The sequence below is a fragment of the Vipera ursinii genome (genome assembly GCF_947247035.1).
Source record: "Vipera ursinii genome assembly, chromosome: 2".
Classification (NCBI taxonomy): Eukaryota; Metazoa; Chordata; class Lepidosauria; order Squamata; family Viperidae; genus Vipera; species Vipera ursinii.
Genome location: NC_139513.1, coordinates 157,546,125 through 157,572,688, shown reverse-complemented (window position 1 = coordinate 157,572,688; position 26,564 = coordinate 157,546,125). Strand labels below are relative to the sequence as shown.

The window sequence follows — 26,564 nt, the reverse complement described above, 5'->3', positions numbered from 1 at the left end:
TTCTGTAGGACGTTCGGCCAATTTTCTCTTTTTTTAAGGCTGAACTTTCCTTTCAATCTCTCTTCATAAGGCTTATTTTCTATAGGTCTAATTATTTCTGAACCTATTCTAATTGAACTGAATCCTTCTTAAAATATCTAAGATGGAGTCAGATCAACACAGCCGTCAGATAGAACTGTTATGAAATTCAAAGGAAATGTTAATGATATTTTGTCTACGGCAATACAAGGGAGTCAATCATATTTCTTTAAGAGTTCTACTGCTACACGCAATCTCAGTTTTCCAAATCCCAGTTATTTTGTTGCCCAATACCACCCCTCACAAGAAGGAGATATCAACAGGTGGGGATGAGGGGAATGTCAAGGTTTGCAAAGAAAGTTTTCTGGGGGAAAACCTTGAGAGGCAGAATATTCGTCCCCTGGTCTTTTGAACACATGCCAAAGTGTATAGCCACTACTATAATTGGATCAACTCTTCATCCTCACAGGAGCTATCCCAGGTCCTGTAGCTTTAAAATCTAACCTGCTTTCTTTAACAAACTCTTATTATTCAATAAAAGGTTCTTTTACCTTCCAATGTCTACCTTCTGGCAGAGACAGAAAAAAAGACAGTGTTATAATTGAGTTTCCTAGAAGAAAAATACTAGGGTGATTATGGCTTCCTAAAATAACTTCCTGAAATAACCAACAATTAATTCTAATTCTGCCCCAGAATGTTAGTTTGGTTATCACTGCAATCCATCAAAAACACTGCATGATGCAGTGAAGGCTAGATTGTCCTGTACCAAAACAAAAGTTAGTTAACTCCATCGCTAGCCAAAACAATTGTTTTAACCAGGTACCCTGCTGATCTGTCAGGCTGATAATATTTAGAATATCCAGCCAGCACAGCCATTGGCTATAACAGCTAGAATCCTGGGATTGAGCCCCCTAGTAGATCTGAGGAAAACTGGTTGGGAAATGTTGTTATGGGGCTTCATCTGTGTTACTTCACTGTGACATTAACAAGACAAGTTCGAGGGCTGAGGGGTGGAGATTTTCCATTTGAAATCCTACTCCTCATACTGCCATTGTTAGGAAGGCTCTTGGAAATGAAAAGGCTTTATTGTTGTACTTCCAGGGTCCCTTCATTCCTTGCTCCTGGCCTGGCCAGAAATCTGGAAAGCAGCTTTAAACCTTCCACTTCAATATTTCAGGCAGCTGAGGGCGGCTTTTGGAGCTCAGCACTGAGTAAACAAACCCTCTGTTAAGCCAGGACTGCTTCATTTTGACTAAACCCTAACTAAACAAGGCGGCTTCATGAAGCAGAGACTCAACAGCCTTTGAGGTGGCCTCAGGTCCAGCTTCATTAACACCTTTTAATCCCACTGGCCAATTTTGTATTCTCTAAATTATCCTTCCCAGGCTCAGACGTGGGCTCCCCCATGCTGTTGCAACAAGGCAAAGGACTCCACAGGAGTGACTTGCTCCTCCCAGGCACTTGAGAAAGTTTTTCCTATTTGGGTACGAGGAAAGGGGACTGTTCTCCTGACTGGGCCAGCTATTATAAGAGTTGGTGAGGACCAGCACAGATAAATTGAAAGAAAAAGGAGGGGAAAGCCCAAGAGCCTAAAACAAAGCTTGTACGGTTGATTTTTTTTTGTATGGAAGGGGAAAGCAGTCATCACATCTGCTTTTCTGACACACACAAAAATTCGGGCTGTTAAAATAGTAGTCCAGCACTTAACTGGATGAAGGTATTAGGCTGTTCTTTGTGGACACCAGCATAAGCAGTGAGGGAGAAGAGGGACAAACATCCATTGAGGAAGACATTGGCTACCCTCTTCTCTTGTGTTGGACTCCTTAATTATTTAAAGGAAAGGCATCCCCCATGTAGAGTGACTCATAAATTGGATATTTAAAATAATATTGCTGCCCATTCACATCCAGAGACCAGGATTCTCCCTCTCCCTCATTCCACAGTTGGAGGGTGAATTGTATATCAGCACAGATGAGGAAATGGTTTCTTCTGCCACAGTATGTCTTAAAGGGAGCACAGTAGCTCAAAAGGTTATTCAATAAGCTGCAATTGACCAGCTTCATAAGCCATGATGATTTTTTCACACAAAATTTAAGCTCCCCAAAAGCCACCTTCTTATTTAACACACTACTGTATATCTTCGAATCTGAATTTTTCCAATGAATTTGGCTTTTTTATGCTCATGATAAAAAGTATGATAGATAGTTAAACTAAACTGTTATGAACCAACTAAACTATATTTCAGTCTAGATTGCTCTGCAAATCCAGCTCCTATAGTTAATTTCCTGCCAATTTAGAAAGCTCATTGTGTAAATCATGGTCAATTTATCTATGGAGAAATGGATTATGCTAATGTGAGAAATATATGAAAATGCTTAATATTGGCAAAAGTGTTAGATCTTTCCGCAAATCAATATTTGGGAATCTATATTCATTAGCATGAAACTTCAGCTCAGGATAAAATAATTTTTTTAAAATCCAGTGAATTCCAATTAGGTCTTCCATTACAGCAACTTTGTTTCTTTATTTTCTTATACCATTTTCTGACCACAACGTCACCAGTGTCAGTGATGACCTGTGTCTGTCATGTTGTTCTGTCATTTCTGCACCAAGCTGTGGACAAGGAAAGTGCAAATGAAGTTGTAAGGGCATCTGTGCTTTTCATTGGAAATATTCTGTTTATAATTGTGGTTGTTTCAGAGCAGCATGGAAAGCAGATTAACAATATGTTTTCATTGCCTCCTATCTTTTTATTTTTTATTTTTTATTACATTCATATCCCGCCCTTCTCCGAAGACTCAGGGCGGCTTACAAGCTTAGCAGTAGCCTTCATTCTATGTATATGCCTGCTTATTAGGGCTTTCACACACACCCCAAGCGGCATTATAGGCTACTGCTAAGCTTGTAAGCCGCCCTGAGTCTTCAGAGAAGGGTGGGATATAAATGGAATTAAAATAAATAAAAAATAAATTATTACAAAGTCAGCTTAATTGCCCCCAACAATCTGGGTCCTCATTTTACCTACCTCGGAAGGATGGAAGGCTGAGTCAACCTTGAGCCTGGTGGGATGCGAACCTGCACTAAATTGCAGGCAGCTGGTGTTACTTAAGGAGGCATCAGCCCACTGCTCCACCAAGGCTCTTATCAAAGGCTCCACCAAGGATTAAAATGGTATAAATGTATGGAATGTGGAAAGCATTTCAGATTGGGTGGGGAGATTACTTTACATAAAGGAATCCACACAGGATAAAAACCATATAAATGCTGGGAAGCTGGGAAGCATTTCAAACAGAACAGTCAATTCATTTCTCATAAAAGGTTCCATATAAATGTTTAGAGCATGGGATGGTTTTAGAATTGATATAAGTTGGTCTTGATTATACTGCATTGGGGTAGGTTTTGTGTATTTTGTTATTGGTTCTCTTGCTGTTGTGTTTTTAGCCCACGTAAGTCACCTAGCACTACTGTGTACAACTTGAGTGGCGATATAAATCATTTAAATAATAATAACAGCAGCAGCAATAACCTCTCATAATTTCCTAGTGTCATCATTGTTAACTGTAATCTACCTCTTTTAACTAACTATTCATTCTATCCCTGGCTGGACTGGGCACTTGAAAAATATCTTGGAGAAGTACCAGCAAATTGCATTGCCAAGAAAATTATGTAGCTCAATCCAGGAAGTCACCAGAAGTCAAGCACAACTTGGAGAGTTGACCGTACCCTGCTTTTGTCTCTGGATGCTGGTGGTGAAAAGATACAGCTGCTTTAAGGAGCTGCCAAACAGATCGGGAAAGATCTGTTTCCATTCTGAAGCACCCTTTTTTAAAAAAAAATCCTACAGCCCTAATACATACTCGTGTTTCCCTGAAAATAAGACTGGGTCTTATATTAATTTTTGCTCCAAAAGACGCATTAGAGCTTATTTCCAGTTAGGTCTTATTTGGGGGGGAAATAGGGTACTCAATGCATCCATCTGGCTGATGATTTTAACTGGGCTTATTTTGGGGGTGGGGCTTCTATTACGAGTGTCCTGAAATATCATGTTAGGGCTTATTTTCCGGTTGGGTCTTTTTTCCGGGAGATTATGATAGTAGTTTCCCATTTCATTTTATCCTAGAAAGAATCCTTTGAGGAAGGAAAAGCTGAGTTATGATAATTGGCCTAAAGTGTATTATGTGCTTTAATTGATATGACTAGCTTTCCTAGGGATTTAACCATTTCAGCACTTCTTTCTTTTTTCTTTCTTTCTTTCTTTCTTTCTTTCTTTCTCTTTCTTTCTTCCTTCATTCCTTTCTTTCTTTCTCTCTCTCTTTCTTCCTTCCTTTCTTTCTTTCAGAAGATACCACTATTTCACTTCACTGTTCTAAATATATTATAGAAACTTAGAAATCAAATCAAATTCTTTCTCTCCTGTGGCAAAAGAAGCTGTATGGAAGTTCCTCAGGAACAGTTAACATCCTTTGTCCAAATCCAACAGCAAGCAATAATATAAGCAGCAGTCACAGAAAGAGAACTATGAATCAGGTGATTATGAATTCTTCAATGGGATTGACCTGGGACTAAATCAGAGGATTTGGGGCACATAGAACAACCATTGCTGGATAATCCAATAGAAACTTGTGTGGATCCCAGGTTGTGATGTCACTTCCAGTAATCATAGAAAAGCAATGTTTTAACAGCCCACAAAGTCTTAGCTGTGGATAGCCTAAAATGGCAGTTGTTCCATCTCACAGGTAATACACAGACTCCCTAAGTTATCATGTCTGTCAATCCGGCCCCAATAATATACCAGTTTTCAATCCACTGGTGGCTAACAGAGCAGCCGCCGGTTCCCATAGCAACCTAAACAATATTACCCAGGCTTAAACGGATTCGGACGATATTAAAAAAGCAGCCTCTTTAGGAATTCCTGGAGCTGAGAATTTTAATTTTGCGTAATGCGAGCTGACACTGTGTTTATGAGACACTCGCTGGCTGTTTTCTTCAATTAGTGCAAAGAGGAGCGGATTTGTTTTCGAGGCTTAAGGGGGAAAGCATTATTGAGTTATGGATAGATGCAGGTCACCCTGTCAGTGCCATCAATCCCGTAAGATGTAAATTCAGGGGAGATTTCTAGTGAATGCTGAGGTTTTTTAGGCCCACAAAGATAACTACAGTACCTCATTCGCACAAGGGGATGAATAAACCTTGGGCAGGCTGATTTCTGGGCAAACTTCAACTGTGAAGTAAGATAACTTCCCTGGTGTTTGCTGAGCTTGGTTGTTTTTCTGCAGACATTTCATTACCCAACCATCATCAGTGCTATGTATGTAATTTCACAACTAGGTAACATCATCAGAAGCACTGATGATGGGTAATGAAACGTCTGCCTGAAAACAACCGAGTTCAGGGAGCACCGAGGACCCCTGTGCCACAAATGTTCTCCTTTATTAGACAACTTCCAAAAAGATGGGGCTGGGCTCTTAAGGGGGTAAGATGTACCTAAGTGTCCACCCGCAAACCCCAAAGCCAGTAAGCTTCATTCAACACTCAAGGAAATGACGTGCCCATGCCTTCCACCCATTCCCCATTCAGGGATGGCAGTAAACGGTTCTGACTTTCACAAAGTAAAAAGCGTCTGGCAAGGGTAAGGAGACAATAGTAGGTGGTCTACTAAGCAGGTGGCAACAAAGCACTGACATTTTCTTTTTCTGTCTGCTGGGGGAGTCGCCTGGCTATTTGCAGCCCATGTATGGTAAGCTTCCTGATTGGGTGGTTGAAATAAAACTGGCAGACTAGTGGGACTGCAGCATGTAGTCAAATTGAAGAGATGCAGGCCATGCCTGAAGTCCAAATGCATCACTTTCAAAGTTCTGCAAAGCAAGGAGGCCTTTAAGAGCCCTGGTGGTGCAGTGGTTAGCATGCAGTACTGCAGGCTACTTCTGCTGACTCCCGGCTGCCAGCAGTTTGGCAGTTTGAGTCTCACCGGCTCAAGGTTGACTCAGCCTTCCATCCTTGCAAGGTTGATAAAATGAAGACCCAGACTCTGTAAACTGCTTAGAGAGGGCTATAAACCGTTTAGAGAGAGTATGTAAGTCTAAGTGCTATTGCTATTGAATCTCTCCTGTTTCTATCCTAGTCTAGTAGGCTGTGTCGGCGTTTGTGTGTGCCTATGCATGCTGCATGCCCAGAAAGTAGGCAAAGGAATGGGTGACAAACTAACAAGCTCTCTTTGTAACCTCTGACTTTGTAAAGCTTCTCAAAACATATACAGGTAGTTCTCAGATTACAACTGAGCCCAAAATTTATGTTGCTAAGCAAGGCACCTGTTGAGTCAGTTGTGCCCCATTTCACAATCTTGTTACCATAGTTGCTAAGAGAATCGCTGCAGTTGTTTAGTGAATCATGCAGTCATTAAGCAAATCTAGCTTCCCGCCCCCCCCCCCCGTCCCCCCCATGGACTTTGCTTTTCTAAAGCTGGCTGAAAAGGTAATAAATAGTGATTACATGACTCTCTGATGCCTCAACCATTGTAAATACATGCCAGTTACCAAGTGCCCAAATTTTGTCATGTGACCATAGGATGCTATAATGGTGATAAGTGTGAAAAACAGTCATAAGTCACTTTTTCAGTACTTTTGGAACTTCAGGCGGACACTAAACAATGGTTGTAAGTTGAGGATTATCTGTACAGTCAAGAAGATATTGCACTGATTTTGAAGCAGCTAGAGTAACAGCCGAGTGGCAATGTAATTAATCCTTTTCCTTCCTTCCTCTCTTTTTCTTTCCAATTCTTCCCAATTCTTATTAGAGCTGTTCTAGAATCTTCTAGTTCTCTGGTGGCAGCTTTCTAAATTGGAGACAGATTTTAAAAAAACACAACCTACATATTAATTTACATACAGTATTTAATTAATTAGTTATCTTAATTTATATAGCCATGTATCTCACCAAAGAAGACTCTGGATAATATACCACAAACAACAAATCATTTGATTTCTTCTCGGTTTTATGTGGGGAACATTTCCATAGTCAATAGCTGAGGGGGAGTTGGGCCAAGGTCTTTCTATAGTAGGCAGTGCCATGAAATCATGCCTGCAAAAATATGGATTACAAAGTGGCGGTAAAGAGTTTTTAATACATCTTATTACCGCCATCTAGTGTTCACTTGGATTTTGCATTTCAGGTGCCATAGACGTATGTAGCATAAAATTTTATTACACCCTCTCTCTCTCTCTTCTCTCTCTCTCTCTCTCTCTCTCTCTCTCTCTGTCTGTGTGTGTGTGTGAGAGAGAGAGAGAGAGAGCGAGAGAGCGAGAGAGCGAGAGAGAGAGAGAGAGAGAGAGAGAGAGAGAGAGAGAGAGCGAGAGCGAGAGAGAGAGAGAGAGAGAGAGCGCCAAGCCCCTGCTATTTTCTTGCCAAGATTTCAAAACTGGTTTGCCATTGCCTCCTTTCTAGAGCTGAGAGTGAATGATTGATCCCAAACCATTCACCTGGCTTTGTACTTAAAGGGGAACTAGAACTCATGGTCACCTGGTTTCTAGCCTTGTGTCTCAACCACTACTCCAAGTTGGTTGTCGTAACTGTATTTCAACCTTATCAGTTTTATGTTTTGGCTTAATTTGTTTTCGCTGTTTTAACTTTTTACATAGTTTTTTTTAATTTAGTTATTTATACGGGCTTTGTTTTTTGTTATTTTTGACTTGTGAGCCACTGAGAGTCACGTATGGGAGAGGGGCAGCTATAGAAATTGAAACAAAGAAATCAATAAATAAGTAAGAACAATATTTATGTCTGAGTAACACTTGGCATATTCTTCCTTCATTCCTGCGTTAACATTTGTCCTCCCTGCCCCTGCCCCACGTATGCTAGGGATGCCAGATTTGAACTGCTGAACTCCAGACAGATAGTTGCATGGTCTACACATGATCACAAAGAACTGAAGAAAGTTCTACATCCAGATCTGGTAGACTTACGGTAATTATGCTTAAATACAGGAAGCAAGCCCAACTTGAGAGGTGGTCAGAGAATTGTATACTCTTTACTTGTAGCTTTGATACCATAATATTAAACTTTCTGATTTGAAGAACATACCTAGCTCTGAGTTAAGCATTTCAAGTATTGTTCTCCAGCCTGTTCCATGCACGTTGGACTACAGTTCCCAAAATTTCTTAGCCAATATGGATGCCGGTTGCAACTTCTACTAATTTTAGTTTATTTATTTATTTATTTATTTAGTTACATTTATATACCGCCCTATTCCCTGAGGACTCAGGGCGGTTTACAGGGAATTAAAAAATCCACCATACAAAAGTTAAAAAACCAAATTAAAAAATATTAAATTGACCCTGTATACTTAAAACCCCAGTTAAAAATTCACTGCCTCTGTAAGGTATCAACTGAGAAATAGCAGAAAACAGGTGTAATCTATGGATGTGATGAGAAGATAATATGATAGTAAACAATAACTACCTTTTCAAATAATGCACAGGGAGTTCTCTTATGAAATGCTACTTTGCACCAACAATTCTTTGAAAATTAAAAAAAAACCAAAAAAAAACCACAGCACAGCACAGCAGAAAAAAAATATTCTGTTTCAACTAATTCCTTCCTATACAAAATGTTTATGTTCCAAAAATGGATATTCACTCCTTACTTACAGTCTTGCTGTGGTCAAGGTTCTTCTGACCTGGGGTATTTTCTCATCTTAACTGGAAGAAATAACTAGTTATGGATGTGAGCGTAATAAGAAAAGGTTGACCAAACAAGTCTCCGTGGGTGAGAAAAACAATGTCTTGCTGGAAAGAATCTGCTATACAGTATATTCCTGATTTCTTGCAATAGCATGCTTCATAATAAACCTTCTGTACATCATGAACATTTAATGTAGAAAAAGACACTAATAATTACTTATAAAGTCTGTCTCTGTTACATCCACCAACAAAGGTTCAGGTGTCTTACACATTTTGGGTTTCAGTTTAAAAAGGCTAAACCAGGTACAGCTTGAGTACTAAGTGGATATCAAAAATATTTTTTAAAAATCTCATTTTAAAAAAAAGGTTTCATTTTGAAGCAATTAACTCAAGTCAATTGATGAAGAGCTGGATGCCAACTAGTTCGCAAGTCAAAAACGGTAGACTTCACAGATAGATATACCAAAGTAAAATATCCTGTATTTAAATCGCTGGATATTGCTGGAGAGAAAAAAAAAATCATGTGATTCTGGCTTGTGGGTATTGGATGAAATATAAGAGATGGTGATTTATTTTTGTTTTGTTTTTTCCTGAAAGAGTTTCTGAGCTATTGGGAATCAGAATTACTTTATCTGAATCATGGCAGGGTAGAATTTCATTCAATAGTATCTCTAAGGGGCACAACCCATACATATTTTCCCAATCATTCCTCAGGTCCAGCTATCAATTATGTTTTGTTCAGATATGGGTGAATCCATGACCCTCCAAATGTTGCCGAACTACATTTCCCAGCATTCTTTTTATATTGGCCGATGCAGCTGTTAGTTCTAGTTCAGCCACATCTGAAGGACCACATGTTCCACCCATCAGTTTAATGTTTTCATCTTCACTAGCAAAACTTGATGGAGAAGGCAGTTGGCAGATGCCCAGGAGATATGGATGGAAAAACAAGAGATTAGCTTAGACACAGAAATAAATCACTGAAGTTGAGCTTGGAAGTTGGTACTAACTTCAAAGAAGTTCTCTGCCACTAAAACTCTGAGATTATTGTCTGGACAATATATTTTTGGACAACATTTATCATCACTGTTACATCCAAAGTTCAGTGCAAAGGAATGCTTACATGTGTGTGCTTTTTTTCTACAGCATTTATATAGCTGCCCATCCTTCAGAGCTGAAAGATATTTCTACATAATTCTCCATGTTGTCCCCCAAACCCTTTTACAAACTTCTGGTCGTTTGTCTTTGCTAGACTTACGCAGGACTTCAACTGCAAAGAGAAAAGGATGATTTAGAATATGGGTGGACGTGGATATTACAGTTGTTGGCACATTCTTAAATCCCATTCATGTTCTGAATCAACTTTTCTACTCTGGATCTGTACATATGACCTCTAGGAATTCACCAGGACCAACATACAATCACAGGTAGCATTTATCTGCCACCCCTACTTGCAAACAGATATTTGCCAATATCTGACAACTGACATGCAAAGGAGTGACGTTCTGAGAAACAAATTTAACGTAATTCAAAGAGCTTCACCCACTTTATACCCAGCTTTATCATTAAAACGTCTGCATAGCACTGTTTTTTTTTAAAAAAAAATCCATAAAACAGTTTATAATTAAATTCAAACAATTAAATATTGATAAACGCATATTACATTAAGATGTTGTGTAAAACATACAAAACAAAATTAGTAAAAATAATAACACAGCAGTTTTTTTTTAAAAAAAAGTTTTAAATGTTACTGCAGCCTTTCTCCCCCCCCCCCCCCCGTGAAAACAGTAGGAGGCTGAAGTCAGATTTTGAAATAAAATATGGAGATCAAACCTGAAAACTCACCCCCTTTCCCATCAAAAGTTTATTTTAACTCCACTTCCACATGCATTTCACTATACCACTATTCTGGTTTTTTCTCCCAGATGTTCAAGGGAGGATGGGTGGCTTTCTCTGCCCGTCCCCACTTCATTCCCAGAATAACTCCTGCGAAGCAGTTAGGTGGAGAAGTGATCTGTGGCCATCTCTAGAGAGTTTTCTGGGTGGTGTGGGAATTTGAACCCTGATCACCTTGGCCGACGCTCTTTTTCCAAAAGTGCTTTTTAGTTTGCTCTGGCTGTTTCTGTTTGCCCGTCTGCCCGCGTCACACCTATGTGCTTCCTCCTTTCTCAGCCACAATAAATCCAAGAAAGAAAACGAGCAGGCATTTTTTTTCCCTCTCCCTGTCCCCCTCTCTCTCACTCTCCCCCCCTCCCTCCCTCCCTGCCTCCCTCCCTCCCTCTCTCTCTCTCTCTCTGGCCTATTCAAGCAGAAGTGTAAATCCAAGCGGAGAGTATTAGGCAAGGGATGAGCCGTCTCTGGTAAATCCTCCCCATTCCGCGCTCAGCAAGAGTTTGCTAGGAGGATTAACCCGCGTCTTGTTCTCAATCCCAGTTTATGAGTTTCCCCGCTGGCTGGGAGGATCCGGTGTGTTTAAACAACAGGCTAATTAATCCTCATTTTATTACTTTCTCTTGTCAAGTGGCTAAAGAGAAGCTGTCAGCTCGCTGAGCCGCCCCACTCGCGTTTGTTTAGCTCCCAAATTACTTCATCAGAACCATCTGCTGCGAACGTCTTGGCTAGGGTTATTGATTTCTCTATTCAAATGCCTGGCTATGCCAGGAGGCGAAGACTTTGAAGGAAATTTTAGGGTCATGGAGCCAGGGTACTGCTGTTTGTTATTTATGACAGGGAAGGAATGCCTCTCAAACTGACAGGTGAAGTTACGGACAGAACCGGTTTGCAAACCGTTTGGAATTAGAGTACCAGGCAAGCCAAAAGGGTTCTTCTTCAGGAATTCAGAAAGAAAGAAAGAAAGAGAAAGAGAGAGGGGGGGAAGGAAGGAAGGAAGGGAGGGAGGGAGGGAGGAAGGAAGGAAGGAAGGAAGGAAGGAAGGAAGGAAGGAAGGAAGGAAGGAAGGAAGGAAGGAAGATCTTTAAAGTGGCAGGAAGAAGAAATAAAACACAATGGGGGGGGGGGACTTTGGAAAAGTACATTTTATCCTTATGGGTTACCCGCTTTATTTTTCCAAAGGGGCGTGCAGTACTTCTTCCTGTTCAATATTGGTTTAATTTTACTTTTTAAAAAAAAAAAAAAATAAAAGTAAATGTACATCCCGTCTGATACAGAACTAATGAATAACAATGCAGTGCTTCTTCAACTGGTTACAATAATGGTTTAGATCCGTTTTTAGTTTAGTAAAAATGTACGTCTTGATTCGCGTCATTTGTTTTTGCTGCTGTTGCCGTTTCGAGTTCAAACCTAAATCTTCAGGTGGCATTCTTTTCTGGCTGCAAAAGAAGGGAACGGATTTTAAATAATTTTATAGTAAGCCTTAACTCCAAGTGACTGCAAGCAAATGTCCCAGACACCTTTCAGGATGATAGGGTTGAAGGTAATTTCTATTGCTTTCTTCCATCTTCCCAGTGTAGTCTATATTCTTCTTTCTTCTTAGTGGTCTCTCACCCAAGCTCTAGTAACCTGGTCCAATCTTCCTATGCTTTTCAAGATCAGCCCTAGTAGACTAGATGCTGCCACCTAGCTGGACATCTGTTCAATTTTTAAAAGGGAAGGAATTACAGTACATTGGGGGATGGTTCCTTAAGACCAGGGCTTTTTTTCTCATAGAACGCTCAGAACGGAGTTCCGGCACCTTTTTTGGATGGAACATTGTAGGGTAGGCAAGGCAGGTTGTATGACGTGTGAGTTCCGGCACCTTTTTCTTTTACAAAAAAAGCACTGCTTAAGACCATTCTCACTTCTAAATTTGCTCAATTATCTGGCTTCAGGCTGAAATATTAAGTCTACTTCCTTGGGCCTCAATATTTTACATACCTACTAACAATGATCCCTTTGCTCTTTATATTACGCTATGATCTGGATCTTTGAAACTAATTGAAGCTCGTAGAAGTTGACATTTGCGCTGAATTAATAGAGCTGAACAGTGGGATGAACTGATTGAACTTAACGGTGGAATGAATTGAAGTGAAACGGTGGAGCACAAGGGAGAATCCTCTCTCGATCTCACAGCTAAAGGAGAACGTGCAACATGTCCTACTTTTTTGTGACACGTTTCAACATTTTGCCCTCGTGTGCTTCCTATGGACCGCAATTTGTCTACCTGTGAAGTAGGGCCCATTGGCAATCAGATGAAAAAGCTCGTGTAATTTGGGGGGAAGAAAAATGAGCTTTAACTTTAGTGCAGCCCACGTAGACAAGGCATGTAGACCAGCATTTCCCAACCTTAGGAACTTGAAGATGCGTGGACTTCAACTCCCAGAAATCCCCAGCCAGCATAGCTGGCTGGGGAATTCTGGGAGTTGAAGTCCACGCATCTTCAAGTTCCTAAGGTTGGGAAACGCTGATGTAGACAAGAAATCTAAAAATCCACAGAGGGGGACGGGATGGACTGTAGCGACTTGGGTTTCTTCATCAGCTTCATGCCTTATCATCTTAATTGCTTTGCCCCAATTCTCTCTCTTCCCCCCCCCCTCTTCCTTTTGGTCAGGCTCTTCCAGACCAAATGCAGCGGCTGCCTCAAAGCTGTGGCTCCTTCTGAATTCATCATGCGGGTGCTGGAGAACGTCTACCACGTCCACTGCTTCTCCTGCTGCGAGTGTGAGCGGCGGTTGCAGCGGGGAGACGAGTTTGTGCTGAAGGAAGGGCAGCTGCTTTGCCGGAGCGACTATGAGAAGGAGAGAGAAATGCTGAGTGCCATCAGCCCTGCACCCACTGAGTCAGGTGAGAGAGGAGTGACCATGGGGGATCTGCTCAAGTAGGGTTAAAAGAATGATCCTGAAAATGCGCAGAGAGGCCCTTCTCACCATCCTGTGTCCCATAGCCAGCTCCCAGGTATTCAAGGCCACTGAAACACAACCCTGCGTGGACAAATGAATATCCCATCCTGTGAGCCGGTTTCTTCTTTCCAATCAAGAAAACTTGTACAATCCTGAATACACGGTGTTGCAGGAGAAAGTCCCCATTTCAAAGAGGCAAAATGCGAAGGTTCACAGTATTGAATTCCTAGTTCAGTGTTATGCCCAGACTGAGATTTTCCACTTTCTTTCCTTGAGTTCTATCTCCCTAGTAGTTAATGCTAAAAGTGATTAAAATATAGCTGGATAGAACTCCTGTACCCCCCAGGGATGGAAAGCCAGTAGTAGGACAGGCTGGAAGGCTGTAAGAAGTGAAAAAGGCGACAGATGTCAAAGTTGCTACACAGTCATGAAAAGGACAGATCTGTACCTCCTTTCCCCATACACCTTTCTCTGATCACCATGGGTATAACTGTCATCGTCCATATTCTGGGGATGTTAAGATCCAAAGGATCTAAAGACCATCATGCTTTAGAACACCTGGTTCTGGGCCAAGCATCAAAGTTGTTGTAGTTAGGCACCTACTAAAACCTACACCTTTTCAAAGGACCCACTATCGACCCAGGCCAATTTCTCATTTTTTGGGGTAGGGAAAGTGCCTAGAACAGTGATGGCGAACCTTTTAGAGACCGAGTGCCCAAACCGCAACCCAAACCACACTTATTTATTGCAAAGTGCCAGGGATGCATCAGCATTATGGTGCCCTCGGAGGAGGGGCAGAGCTGCCTCTGGCACGCAAAAACCAGGGGTGCAAAAATGGGCCACTGTGCCACAAGGCGCTGCACCACGCAAGAACGGGGCAGAGCTAGTATCACGCAGGCGCTAGCCCCGCCCCATTTGCAGCTTGTGCATGCTCACGGCCTCGTGTGTGCGCGCACACATGTAAAATGCTTCCCCCTCCCTTTTCTTCCAGTCCACCAATCGACAATGGTTGCTGACCTCTGCTCTACCATCTCTACTCGAGCTTGCCAGTCGGCCGCTTCGCCTCCTTTGTGCTGGGCGGGGCTCCTGCTCCGGGCAGCGGTGGAGGCCTGATGGACCTGCTGCTGCTGGTGGCAGCGTGCGTACCAACAGAGAGGGCTCTGAGTGCTGCCTCTGGCACACGTGCCATAGGTTCACCACCACTAGCCTAGAATCAGTGAACCAGCTCTGCTTCCCTCCAATCCAAAACCCCAATTAGAGGAGAGAATAGAAAGTGGCTATAATGGTCTGGGGTTGGTGGGAGGGAGCACATATGGAATCCATGTGTGAGGTCTTGCAAAAAAAACCCCATCTAATTATAAACTGCATCGTAATCACTAAATGGAGTTAAACAACCTGAAGCATGTATGTTAAAAATCCTTTAGGCATATACATTATTAGCAAACATACAAATCTTCATTCCAATATAAGAGGAGATTCTGTTCTTCCATTCCACGCAGAATGCATGTGAAGAATATTTACCTCCTTTCCTGGCTTTGTCTTTCTTCCTTTAACAATGGGGGGTGGGAGGAAGGGGAGTTTGGAGTGGTTGGCCAAGAGGTTTTCTATGTTTCTGGCATCTGTTTCTGGAATAGGCCTGTCTCTTTCTTGCCTTTTTAGGTCTAATTCATGTCAGTATTAAAGTAAAAGAACAAGGTAAGTTAAAGGGGCATTCCACTCTCATAACTTTTGTTTACATGTTCACATGTTTATGCCAGCAAGGACAGTGAGGAGGAGGAAAAGCAGCGGCAACAGAAGATCCTAAAATTGACCCTTAGCCTCTTTTGGGGTGCACATGCCAAAGCATGCCAGGTCCTGATGCTGGGATGCACAGCTTTTGTCCTGGTATCTTTTTACATTTTAAAAAATTTCAATCAACGAAAGTCATTCTCTCAATTTTTGCATTCAAGATTATCAATTTTGTGGCAGGACCAGGGCTAGGGTTAGAATCTATCCGTATACTGTACCTAACAGAATCTGCTTCAAGAGGTGTAGTTTGGTAACATCCATTCAGGAAAGGCAAGTGATTTAGTGAATGAAATGATGGCTAACCATACTTGGGTACCTTATGTTTCTAGGGAAATTTCCCTTGTTGTTGTTCTAAGATGGCAGCGCCTGGAATGGCTGCGGCTGCATTGGCTCTTGAAGGCGAATAGTTTTGGGAGGGATAGTAAGGGCTATAGGCCACATGATCAGGAAGATTTAATGTGTTTGAGCAACATGGTGGAACTAAGGTAACATACGACATACGACCGACAATCTTTGCTGGCCTGGCGAGTTTCTAGTTGTTTTGAAACTGTTGGTGAGACCGTTAAAAGTCGTTGGCGCTGTTTGAATTTGTTCTACCAGCAGCAAGATCTAACTGCTGGCCCAGTGATGGATTGTATTGCAAATCAGGGCTGTTTCCAGAGGAGGCAGAGGAGGAGAGGACCTGGAGCTTATGGGGCAAAGGAACTGGATGAGGCTGTCGGCAGGCCCAGAGGAAGAGAGAGAGGCTTTTGGAGGAGTTGGTGGCGGCGGCAGCAGCGTGCTCCAGGGGCGAAAAGAAGCAAGGCCTCTTTAAGGAAAGGATGGAAGAGTCAGGATCAGAAAAAGGAAAGAAGGCGAGGTTGTCAGAATACAAGCGAATTTGAGGGCTAATCCACATGGAGCCCCATTTCCATCTGTCCTGTTTGCCATCGTTCACTCCCTAGAGACTAAAATGGACAACGTGAAATTTGAGCGGGCCCCAAACAAGGAGTATATATTGGAGGTGGTGACCCTTTGAGAGCTGTATGCAACGAAATTTCATTTTGATGTATGCCGATTGGTGTACATTCAAAGTGACAATAAAGTTATCATCACCAGCCAGGGAATCCTCCATAATCCATATTTTCTTTCATAGTGAAGAGCGAAGATGAGGATGGGAGCCACCCACATGGCAAAGGAGGAGAGGAAAGCAAGGATCACAAGCGCTCCAAACGCCCACGTACCATCCTCACCACGCAGCAGCGACGGGCATTCAAGGCCTCCTTTGAAGTCTCCTCCAAGCCCTGCCGGAAGGTGGAGTTTATTTCTTTCTTTAAAGGGATGCCACCCCAGCCGTGAGTGGAGCGATGGGTGACCTGCGGTCCTAAGAACATAAGCACTCTAATTCTGAGGCCACAGTTTTCAATAATAGTTAGCAGAGCCTTTGCTGTAGCGTGTTGTTTGGGAGAAAGACCCAAAGGTGCTTTTTCAGGAGGCAAGTGGGCTTCCTTGCTTTCCTTCAAAGAAAAACAAGAAAGTCCATCTTGAAAAAGCACCTTGGGGACAACCATGACCTGGATGACTGAGAATCTCCATAAACACTTGGGAGAAAGAGAGAACAGGATGCCAGGGAGAGTAATTCTCACATACGTTAGGCTTCAGTCACAAAGTGCAGATGGCCAGTGAAGAGAAACGGGAAATATTAGTGTATTGTTGCCATCCAGTGGTCCCCTAGCCCAGATATAGTTGCCCTGTTCTCTGGTGTCACCTACTCTTGCATCAACCCTACCTTCCCACCATTCAGTCCCTCACATAGACCAGAGGGAGGGTGGTTCTCAAGAGGGAAAAAAAAGATTTTCCACCATAACAGTTTTCTCTCTAAAAGACGACATCAGGAGCACCTCCTCAGATCCACCACTGTGTCTATTTTCTGTTTTGTACACTGACTTACCGTATCTCCTATCAATTTCTTTCCCTCTTTTTTTTTTTTTAATCCTGTGGACTTATTGCTCCCTTCCTTCCTAAATTCTTTCAGTTGCTGCTATTTTAAGAGAGTGGCCAGTTCAACCTTTGCCCTTTACTTGCTTTACTAGAATGCAAGCAATCTACCACTTTATCCATCTTCCCATAACTCCCCTGCACAGCCCAATCAGACATAAGATTCTGTTTTCCTTTCCCCCCACTTATCTTAGGGCATCTATTTCACTTAACCCAATGTCCAACTGCCAAAAAGGGGTGATGAGATTTACTTCTTCCATCTCCAGCAATGTTGTGGGATAGTCCAATATTTCCTTTATCACACTCAGGTGCTGGTATTTTAGCTGCTGGATGCAAAGAAAACAAAAAAATCTCTCTGTCTGTTCATGTCTTAAATATCACCTAAACTCTGAGCCTTTATTTCCTTTGAAGAAACTCGGCTTCGGCCATAGGTTTCTGATAATACATTGAAAGATACCACATTTATTTTGCTTATTATTTCAATATTGAAGCCACCTGATTGGGTGGCTGGCAGATATATATATATATTTCATTTCTTGATTATTAGCTGTTTGGCTTTAGGGGATATGGGGTTCCTGGTCATCTGTCTTCTTTTCCTCTTGATAAATTTTGATTTCGTATATATATATATACATATACGAAATCAAAATTTATCAAGAGGAAAAGAAGACAGATGACCAGGAACCCCATATCCCCTAAAGCCAAACAGCTAATAATCAAGAAAAGGGGCTTGACCCCTATCCTAGGGGAAACAACCAAGTCTCAAGCAATTTGCAAAAAGAGAGAAGAAGAGAAGAAACAGTATGGCTTTCTGGGAGTTATCATTTCACAGTACAGGAGCCATCACCAAGAAGGCCACTTCCTAAAGCCTATAAGATGACAATGCTTAATCAGCAGGATGTGGAGAATGTCACCTCTAGCTGATCTCACTGAATAGGTAAAAACATATGGAAGTAGCCGGTTTTTCAAGTAACCAGACCATATGCCATGCAGGGCTTTCTAAGTGATTATCAGCACCTTGAATTGTACCAGGAAGCCATTGGCAACTAGGGGTGCTTGCAAAGCAGCAGGAACATGTGCACATCCATGCAGCTGCCTTCTGAATCAACTATAATATCTTGTTGGTCTTCAAAGGCTTCCCAATGAAAGCACATTACAATCAGTCACCTCTTAATTGAATTGTCCCAATCTGGTAATGGGTGCAACTGGCACACAAGTTGAACCTGTTTTAAGGCCCTCTTGGCTACATCTGTCACCTACAGTTCAAGAGCAGTGCCAGGGTATGCCTCGCATGGAGAATTGTTACCCCATTGAATGGTGACCCCCCCCCCCACAGATGATGGGGGCATGCCTGGAGCCAGAGAGGTAAAAAAAAACCAAGCAACTTAAGTCTTCTGGTGCTTGAGTTCAAGTCTGTTCTTCCCTATCCAAGTCTTCATAGCTTCCAGGCGTTGGTTCAGGACTGAAACAGAATCACTTGGTCAGTGCAAGTTGAAATGTATAATTTGCTATCATGACCCTAAACCAGTGATGGTGAAACTTTTAGAGACCGAGTACCCCAAAAAATGCTCCACCCACCCAACCCCGCTCTGCCCCTGCCCCTGCCCTGCCCCAGCCCACCCCCACCACGCCCACCCACAGGGCCACCAACCACCTCCACGGCCCGCCGCAGATCGCCCAGGCGGCCCAGCAGTGCCATGGCAACCACACCCTCTGCCCATGCCCCACAGCATCAACTGTGCACGACAGGGCGCGAGGGCGGAGTCTTGTCACCGCTGCCCGGCTGCCATATCCTTGGCTGCACTGCTTTGCGCAGGCCGCGCTCGGTGGCAACTCTCTTCTGGGGGGCTGCTGGTGAGGAGTGGACCATGGGGGGAGGTGGGGTTGGGGTGATGGCACGTGTGCCCACAGAAAGGGCTCTGAGTGCCGCCTCTGGCACTCATGCCATAGGTTCTCCACCACTGCCCTAAACCAATGGATGACCTCCTCCAGCAGTTTCATGCAGATGGTAAGCAAAATAAGAAAATGAGTTGAACCCTGCATCACCCCATAAGTGAGGAGTCATGGAGCACAATGCACCCAAAGTCACCATTTGTACAGAGGGCTTCCTTATTGTGACATGAATTTAACTTTTTAATGACTCCTTTTCCATTTTCTATAATGGGCAGGTAAGGGAGACATTAGCGGCTGAAACTGGTTTGACTGTCCGTGTAGTGCAGGTCTGGTTCCAGAATCAAAGAGCCAAGGTGAGTGATCATTTTTGAGTTTTGCGTTAAATGACAGTTTGTCTCCAGCCAAACCAGGGCAGACAAATGTCTGCTCATCCCTAACTTTGAGCTAACTCATTTCACAAACCTAGAAGTTCCCTGACAGTACAAGGGATATCTGACTCCTAGAATTTGGGAAGCCCTGGTTTAGCCACGTACAAAATGAGGATTTATTATTGTGGGTACCAACTTTATAAACAACCCTGCAGCTATTTGTTTAACAACAATTTCATCTGGGGAGGAATCACTAGGGGATAACATTTTATTTCCTGTTGTAAATACTTTCAACTTCCATTAGTACTGAGGGCATTTTTAGTTGTTCATCAGCAAAGGCTCTCACTGCATCTCCCAAAATGAAAATAACAGACCACTAAAACACTTGCCAGCTTCCGCAGTTTGAATTGTTGTAACAGGCACAAGAGTATGTAAGGGCCCTCTTTTGCTGATCAGATAGCCCAGACATGTCAAACACAAGGCCCGGGGGCCAGATCCGGCCTGTGAAGTGGTTTCATGTGGCCCGCGAAGCCATCCTGGAAACAGTGAGGGAATGGCCCCCACTGCCTTGGCACTTGCCCTGGTCCCATCTCCTTCTGCCAGAGACCCTCAGATCCGTCCCACTCCTGCCCAGGCCCCCATAGGCACCCTTGATGCAAACGATGTAGAGCTGGCCATGCCCACCCAGTAGGCCATACGCACTTTAGCCACGCCCACCCAGTAGGCCATGCCCACCCAGTAGGCCATGCCCACCCAGTAGGCCACGCCCACCCAGGCCACATCCACCCAGCCCCCTGAGGGCAACCGCAATGCTGATGCGGCCCTCAATGAAATTGAGTTTGACACCCCCGTTGAAAGGGTAATAGTCTCTGGTAATGGTAATCAGGAAAAAAAATCCTGATCATGAGAGCTATTAAGCAATGAAACTGCCCAACCTCCTGGACTGACAGGAATCTCATTCCTGAAGGTTTTCAGACAACATTTAGGCTAGATCAGGGGTGGGCAACGTCGGCTCTTTTATGAGTCATGGACTTCAACTCCCAGAATTCCTGAGTCAGCTATGCTGACTCAGGAATTCTGGGAGTTAAAGTCCATAAGTCATGAAAGAGTGAGGTTGCCTACCCCTGGGCTAGATCATCTGGATGATCTGAGGATTCCTGTCCTGCGCTAAAAGTTCTCCAAGATCCTTTCCAATCCTCTGATTTTATGTCCTGGGAGGTAATGGATCTACAAAGTAGGGGTAAGTCAAAGTCCACCTTTTCTCCCCAAAGTCCCCCTTTGTTCAGTTTCAGAGGGCATTCTGTCCTTCTTTCCCCCCTTTGTTGTACACCCACTCAGATGCATCCAAACACCTCTTTGCAGATGAAAAAGATAGCCCGCCGGCAGCAGCAGCAGCAACAACAGCAGCAACAGGAGCAAGAGCAGCTGGGAAATCCCCGTCTAGGGGCAGGGAGGGCAAATGGACGCAGCAGCAGACAGAGCAATGAGGACAGCGAAGGTAAGAACATCTCAAGAATAACAGAATTCCTAGAGATAGCTTGGTCTTCTTTTGGGCCATGTTGGTTTCCCACGTGTTCATTCAGAAACTGGGACCATCTCAGTTTTGTATCCATCTGTTTCAAAATATACGCTTTTCAATGAATTTATTTATTTATTTATTTATTTTAAAAACTGCCTTTTAAAACATACTTTGTGATGGGAGATGGAGACAGACCTGCCCTTTAGACATGGGTGTGATCAAAGACAACTGAATTGTTCTGTACCAGCCTACTACCGGCCCTGCAGAAAAGGCAGGGACAACCCCTTTACAAAACGGCAAGAGGCTGGAACTAAGCCTGCCAAATTTATTAACATAAAACAGAGCAAACAGAGCAAACACGAACCATGAAACAGGAGCTATTCAAACGTTTGCCTTCAGCAAACCAGCCCTCCCACACATTCCCCTTTTAAACAGTTCAGGGCGTGGCTTCTCTCTGCCTCCTTCCGAGGTGCCCCATTGCCTTCCTCTGTTTACTCCTGATTGACTGCCTCCTGCGGCGGGCGTCCTTGAACAGGGCCAGCTGTGGGTCATCTTCATCCATGCTGTCAAGGCTCACACAGCTGGGTCTGCGTCGTAACCAGATGGGAGGGGCCTGGCTGAGGGTTCTGCGGAGCCTCAAGGCTATCCTCAGCAAGCTCTCTAACACCCCCCTCCTCCTCCTCTGAATCGTCCGACCCAACTGCTGAACCCACAGGCTGACCTTGAATCACAACATGAATCCACAGGTAGAGAAAAACTTGGGAAGCATTTCAGAAGGAGCCTCCCCTAGTTTTCTGGAGAGTACAAAGAGAGAGAGAAATATTTTCAGTTTTGCAAGATTGTGTTTAACGTAATCTTACAATAAACATAGTGCTGATGTCTCCTGGTCATGTTTCTTGTATGGACCATTTCAAAGGGCTAAAACATTTGCTCCTGAAATAGATGTTTTGTAAGTGGGGGAGCGGGGGGGGGGGGGGGAAAGAGGTTTTGAATTGCAAATTTCATCATATCATTTGGAGAAGATAGAAATCCAAGAGAGAGGTGGTCCCAATCTAGCGTGTGATGTTCTGGAGCCCAAATATTCCTGCAAACCATCCCTCGACATCTGCTGGGATTCTGCCCCACTTAGCATTTGGATACACACGTACAAACCCCCAGCTTCCAGAATCTACTTAGAAGAATGCTACTGCTCCCAACCCTAATTTCACACAGTCCATCTTAGAACATAAAACATGCTCACCAGAACAGCTGTGTTAACTTCCTAACTCAAATATGTAGCTGTGATTAAAATCCTTGCACAATCCTGTTTGGGATCAAGGTATCTGGTACATATGGATTGGTAAGGATCTTTTTCTGACGGGTTATAGTTTGGATAAGACTTTCCCACTGGGAGTTTGTCCCCTGTTAAAATCCTGCCTGTTGAAGGCGGGGAACATCAGTGAGAAATGAAATTGGGTAAGATCGATTTTAGGCCCCAGAAGCATTATTTTAATCTAATTTTCCCACACCGATAAAGAATTACATGATAACATTTCATATTGGGGAGATGCAAAATATCCTGAAAGGTGCATGTGGGGGTGGGGAACTAGCTCTGTGCTTATTGGAAGCCAACTGGGAAGATGGCAAATGGGGATCATGTGGCTCTGTGACCCTGAAACCGTCACAGATACATGCCAGTTGCCAAGTGCCCAAATTTTGATCACCGTGACTGTGAAGATGTTGTGATGGTTGTAAGTATGAAGATCTTTTTTCACTTTTTTTCAATGCCACTGTAACGGTCAGGAAATGAATGGTTGTAAGTCAAGCAAAGAGAAAAGTTCTAGTCCAACATCTCCTTGCTGTGATAAGATCTAACAACCCCTTTTCAGGCAAACAAATTTAATATTCAAAAAAATGTCTTCATAGTTCAGTTACGTTACAGTTTCCAATGCAGAGCAGGCAGCAAATAACAGGGAACAAAACTGGCTCAGTAATTCTTGTGCTTAAAAGGAGAGTAAAGTATAACATACATTAAATAAGAAAACAATGGGTACCAACATATACAAAATTTGATAGCCAGTAGTGATTGTGTAAAACCTTTGCATTTTAATTAAACAGTGTTTGCAATGACTGAACACTGTAGAAGACGACGTTTTTAGGCTTATGTGTCCAGTTTAATTATCATGGTTTCCAACCATCCTGCAGCTTGGGAATTACACAGGTTTTATTTTATTTTATTTCGTATTGGTGCTCTTGTTAGGAAGAAGCCTATCATCCCCCCAATTCCCTGGCAAATGCCATGACAGTTACAGTACAGCAACATTAAAGCCAGACAAGTTTTACCAAAGCCCTGTCCAAAGCTACAGTTGGCTTCTAAGCACTTAGGAATGTCCACTTGTGAACGCCAAATTTTTATCTGAAACATGAAAGCCAGAAACACACTTAAGAATAAATAAAAAATGAAATCCCTTCAATCAAGAGAGCACTATAAAAGCAATACCTGACCATTTTCAATTTCAACCAGGTACCTTGGGTAAGAAGTATTGGCCCATCCTTTTGGTCATTGCAACCTATATTCCGCTACGTCTATATTTTCTTCGATTTGTTTTCCTCCATTTGCTAGTTTTTTTTAAAAAAAAATACCAAGCATGACACACCCACCCAATAAGTCTCACCTGATCTTGGACAAAGTAGCTTCAATTCTTGTTCATTGTTCTTTATAAAAAGTGTTATTGTTTTTTTTATTAAAGAGTTTTACAAAAACCAAATTTTACAATATATCCCCAAATCCCTCCCACCCCAAACCCGCCCACTTCCCCCCCCCCACTTCCCAGAGCTAAATACAGGATTATAGTTACAATAATCATATTCTAAATAAAAATTATGCATAATATACAATTAACCAAATTCATAATGTGCTTTAACTCCCCTTTAACATAACTACAAACAAAGTACCAATAACAATATCCCACTAAAATCTACTCCTAAGCTAAATGGAACTTTTTAGTCCCATATTTGTTCTGAATATAATTTATCCATCTCCTCCAAACTGAAATATATGAAAAGTGTTATTGTTGTTAATGTTTCCTAATGATGGTTTGCGCCTTCTTTCCCATTGCTTCGCCCATTGCTCAACAGATAGCGCCAGTGTGCATGGCATAGATGCGCTCATGGTACCTTACTCCAGGATTGCCCAGCAGCAGCTTCTTCCCTTGGATCAGAACAGCTACAGCACAGACTTGTACCGGCAAGGACTCACCCCGCCCCAGTTGCCAGGAGACCATCTTCATCCATATGGTGAGCTCACTCACCTTCCTCAAATCCCTTTCAGTTTCTCCCTTTCAGCTGTCCAACCACTGTATCACCTTGTTCTGCTATATCTGCAGCGTGCTTTTATTTCTTGCCAGCGCTCTTCTAATGGGGTTGCATAATGATTACGTCTCCCCACACAAAGGAAGGCAGCCTTTGGCTCCCCTAGAGCCATCAGTCCCTTTTACTGTTTTCTGTTTTTTTCCCCCACCTCCCTTCAAAGGCTATCGATGAACATCTATCATGCGGTCAATTGTACCTAATGCATACGTCATACCTGACCGTGTGCATGCATTTACCTGACATTGAAAGTGGTGCTTTTGTATTGGCCTTGAAAACCATAGGCCGAGGAGCAGAGGGAGGAGGCGTTGGCTGTTCTAGGCAATCTTTTGCTCCGGAATGGGACAAATTGCCACAGCCAACTCACCACAACCAACTCGTTGCAGGACAACTCGATGTGGGACAACTCGCTGTGGGGACAACTCGCTACGGGACAATTTAACAATTCTATGTAATTATTTAAAATAAATTAAAAAATATTTTAATTTTTGCCATTCACATTTCATTCTGTCCCTCCTTTTGCATCCTTTCTTCCAATGATTCTATTCCACTATTTCTTTGATATCGTACTGTGTAACGCTTGTCCTGCACTGAGTTGTCCTGCAGCGAATTGGCTGTGGTGAGTTGTCCTGCAGCAAGTTGACCACAACACGTTGGCTGTGGCGAGTTGGCCATAGTGAGTTGGCCATGGCAAATGGTCATAGACTTATTTTGCCCTGACTAGTTCACCTGTATGGAGCGAGCTACATCAACAGTGAGACATAGTAGCAGCTACCAACCTTCTGAGTGAAATGGGAGAGCTGGTTCCTTACCTTAAGCCATCACTAGTTGGAGCAAAGAATTACAGAATCCGTGATGACATACTAATTGAAGACCTACAAGAATCTGAGGGTGGCTGCATTTTCTGACCAATCATGTTTCTCTCTCAGAGAGGAGCATGATTTACTCTAGCCTGAGAACCTTCGTCTTCCCAAGCAATGTTTACCATCTCTTTCCTTTTCCATTTAGATTCGGAAGGTGTTTTCCATGACATGGACAGCGACACGATCGGCCATTTGGGTGACTGCCTTCTGTCTGCGGCTGAGGCCAACCTCCTGCAGACTCGAGTGGGCAATCCAATCGACAGGCTGTACTCCATGCAAAACTCCTACTTCACCTCCTGACCCTTGGTTCTTCCACCTGATACGAGCCACTCTGGGTGTAGAAGGGGGTAAATGGCATGGAGGGGCAAGACCGATCCATCGGGCAGAACTCTTTGGACCCTGTAACACTAATAAGGCATGTGAGGCTGTCAGGCCTGTGCGTGATTCTTCCTGGGCACTGAGAATTGAACCATGGAGGACCTTGCTGCACTGCCTTTCCCGTCCCCTCACCCAATGTCCTCTCGATGGGCAGTTTCATATTGTGTAGCTGTACGTCTAGCATCGTGTTCTTTGTGTTTAAACTGCAGGGCATTACACCTAGTTGATACATCAAGCACAAAAGCAGGTCTAGCTCTTGGTAAGGTTTCCATGCTTTGGGGGTGCTTTTTCTCAACTTTTTTATCGACATGGAAAATTCCCTTCTCTTGAATGTGCTAATATACAGATTAGCCAGGAAGAAAACAAATCCCCTAAAGTAAAGTATCCCATAAGAGTACTTTGACATTAAAAATGTCGATTAAGTCATATTAACTGCTAGGGCTTGCAACCTATAAAGATTCTGGGATTTCTAATTTGTTAAAGAGAGGGAAGTTCTGAACTCAGAATCCCCGCCTGCTCACAGAACTGCAATTTAGAAGGTTCTTCTTGGAAAATGAAAGAGTTTATCATTGCTATATATTATACCTCCTCCAGATAACTGAGAGATTCTATGTACTACTGAGAAATGATCTAGATTGAGGACAGACAGCATGGGGAACTGGGGATGTTGTTTGACTCTAATCCTCTCCATGGTCAATGATTTGCTATGATGAACATGATAAAATTTAACAACATCTGGAAGGCCACAGATTTCCCCTCCCTAGATAGATGGAAAACTTACCTTCATGGTACTCAATATGCACTGCGCAGGTTTCTGCCCAATCTACCTTTGAATATTTTAGGACCCTCCATAAATATCTCTCGCTGCAACTCAGCGATGCTTCATCCCTGAGCAAGCATTG

The 26,564-nt window shown here is 43.0% G+C and overlaps 1 protein-coding gene across 1 annotated transcript in view; it reads left to right on the top strand.

The window, feature by feature from the left end:
* LOC310635250 (LIM homeobox transcription factor 1-alpha-like) overlaps nt 1–25,588 on the top strand; it is a gene marked incomplete at its 5' end in the record, with an annotated part of 89,097 nt that extends 63,509 nt beyond the window's left edge. The window contains 6 exons of the mRNA XM_083354000.1: nt 13,240–13,472; nt 16,452–16,609; nt 19,462–19,539; nt 20,893–21,052; nt 24,191–24,349; nt 25,430–25,588. Coding sequence (XP_083210126.1) covers nt 13,240–13,472; nt 16,452–16,609; nt 19,462–19,539; nt 20,893–21,052; nt 24,191–24,349; nt 25,430–25,584 — 943 coding nt within the window. The 3' untranslated portion in view covers nt 25,585–25,588. The remainder of the gene's footprint in view (nt 1–13,239; nt 13,473–16,451; nt 16,610–19,461; nt 19,540–20,892; nt 21,053–24,190; nt 24,350–25,429) is intronic.
* Between the last annotated feature and the right edge of the window lie 976 nt (nt 25,589–26,564).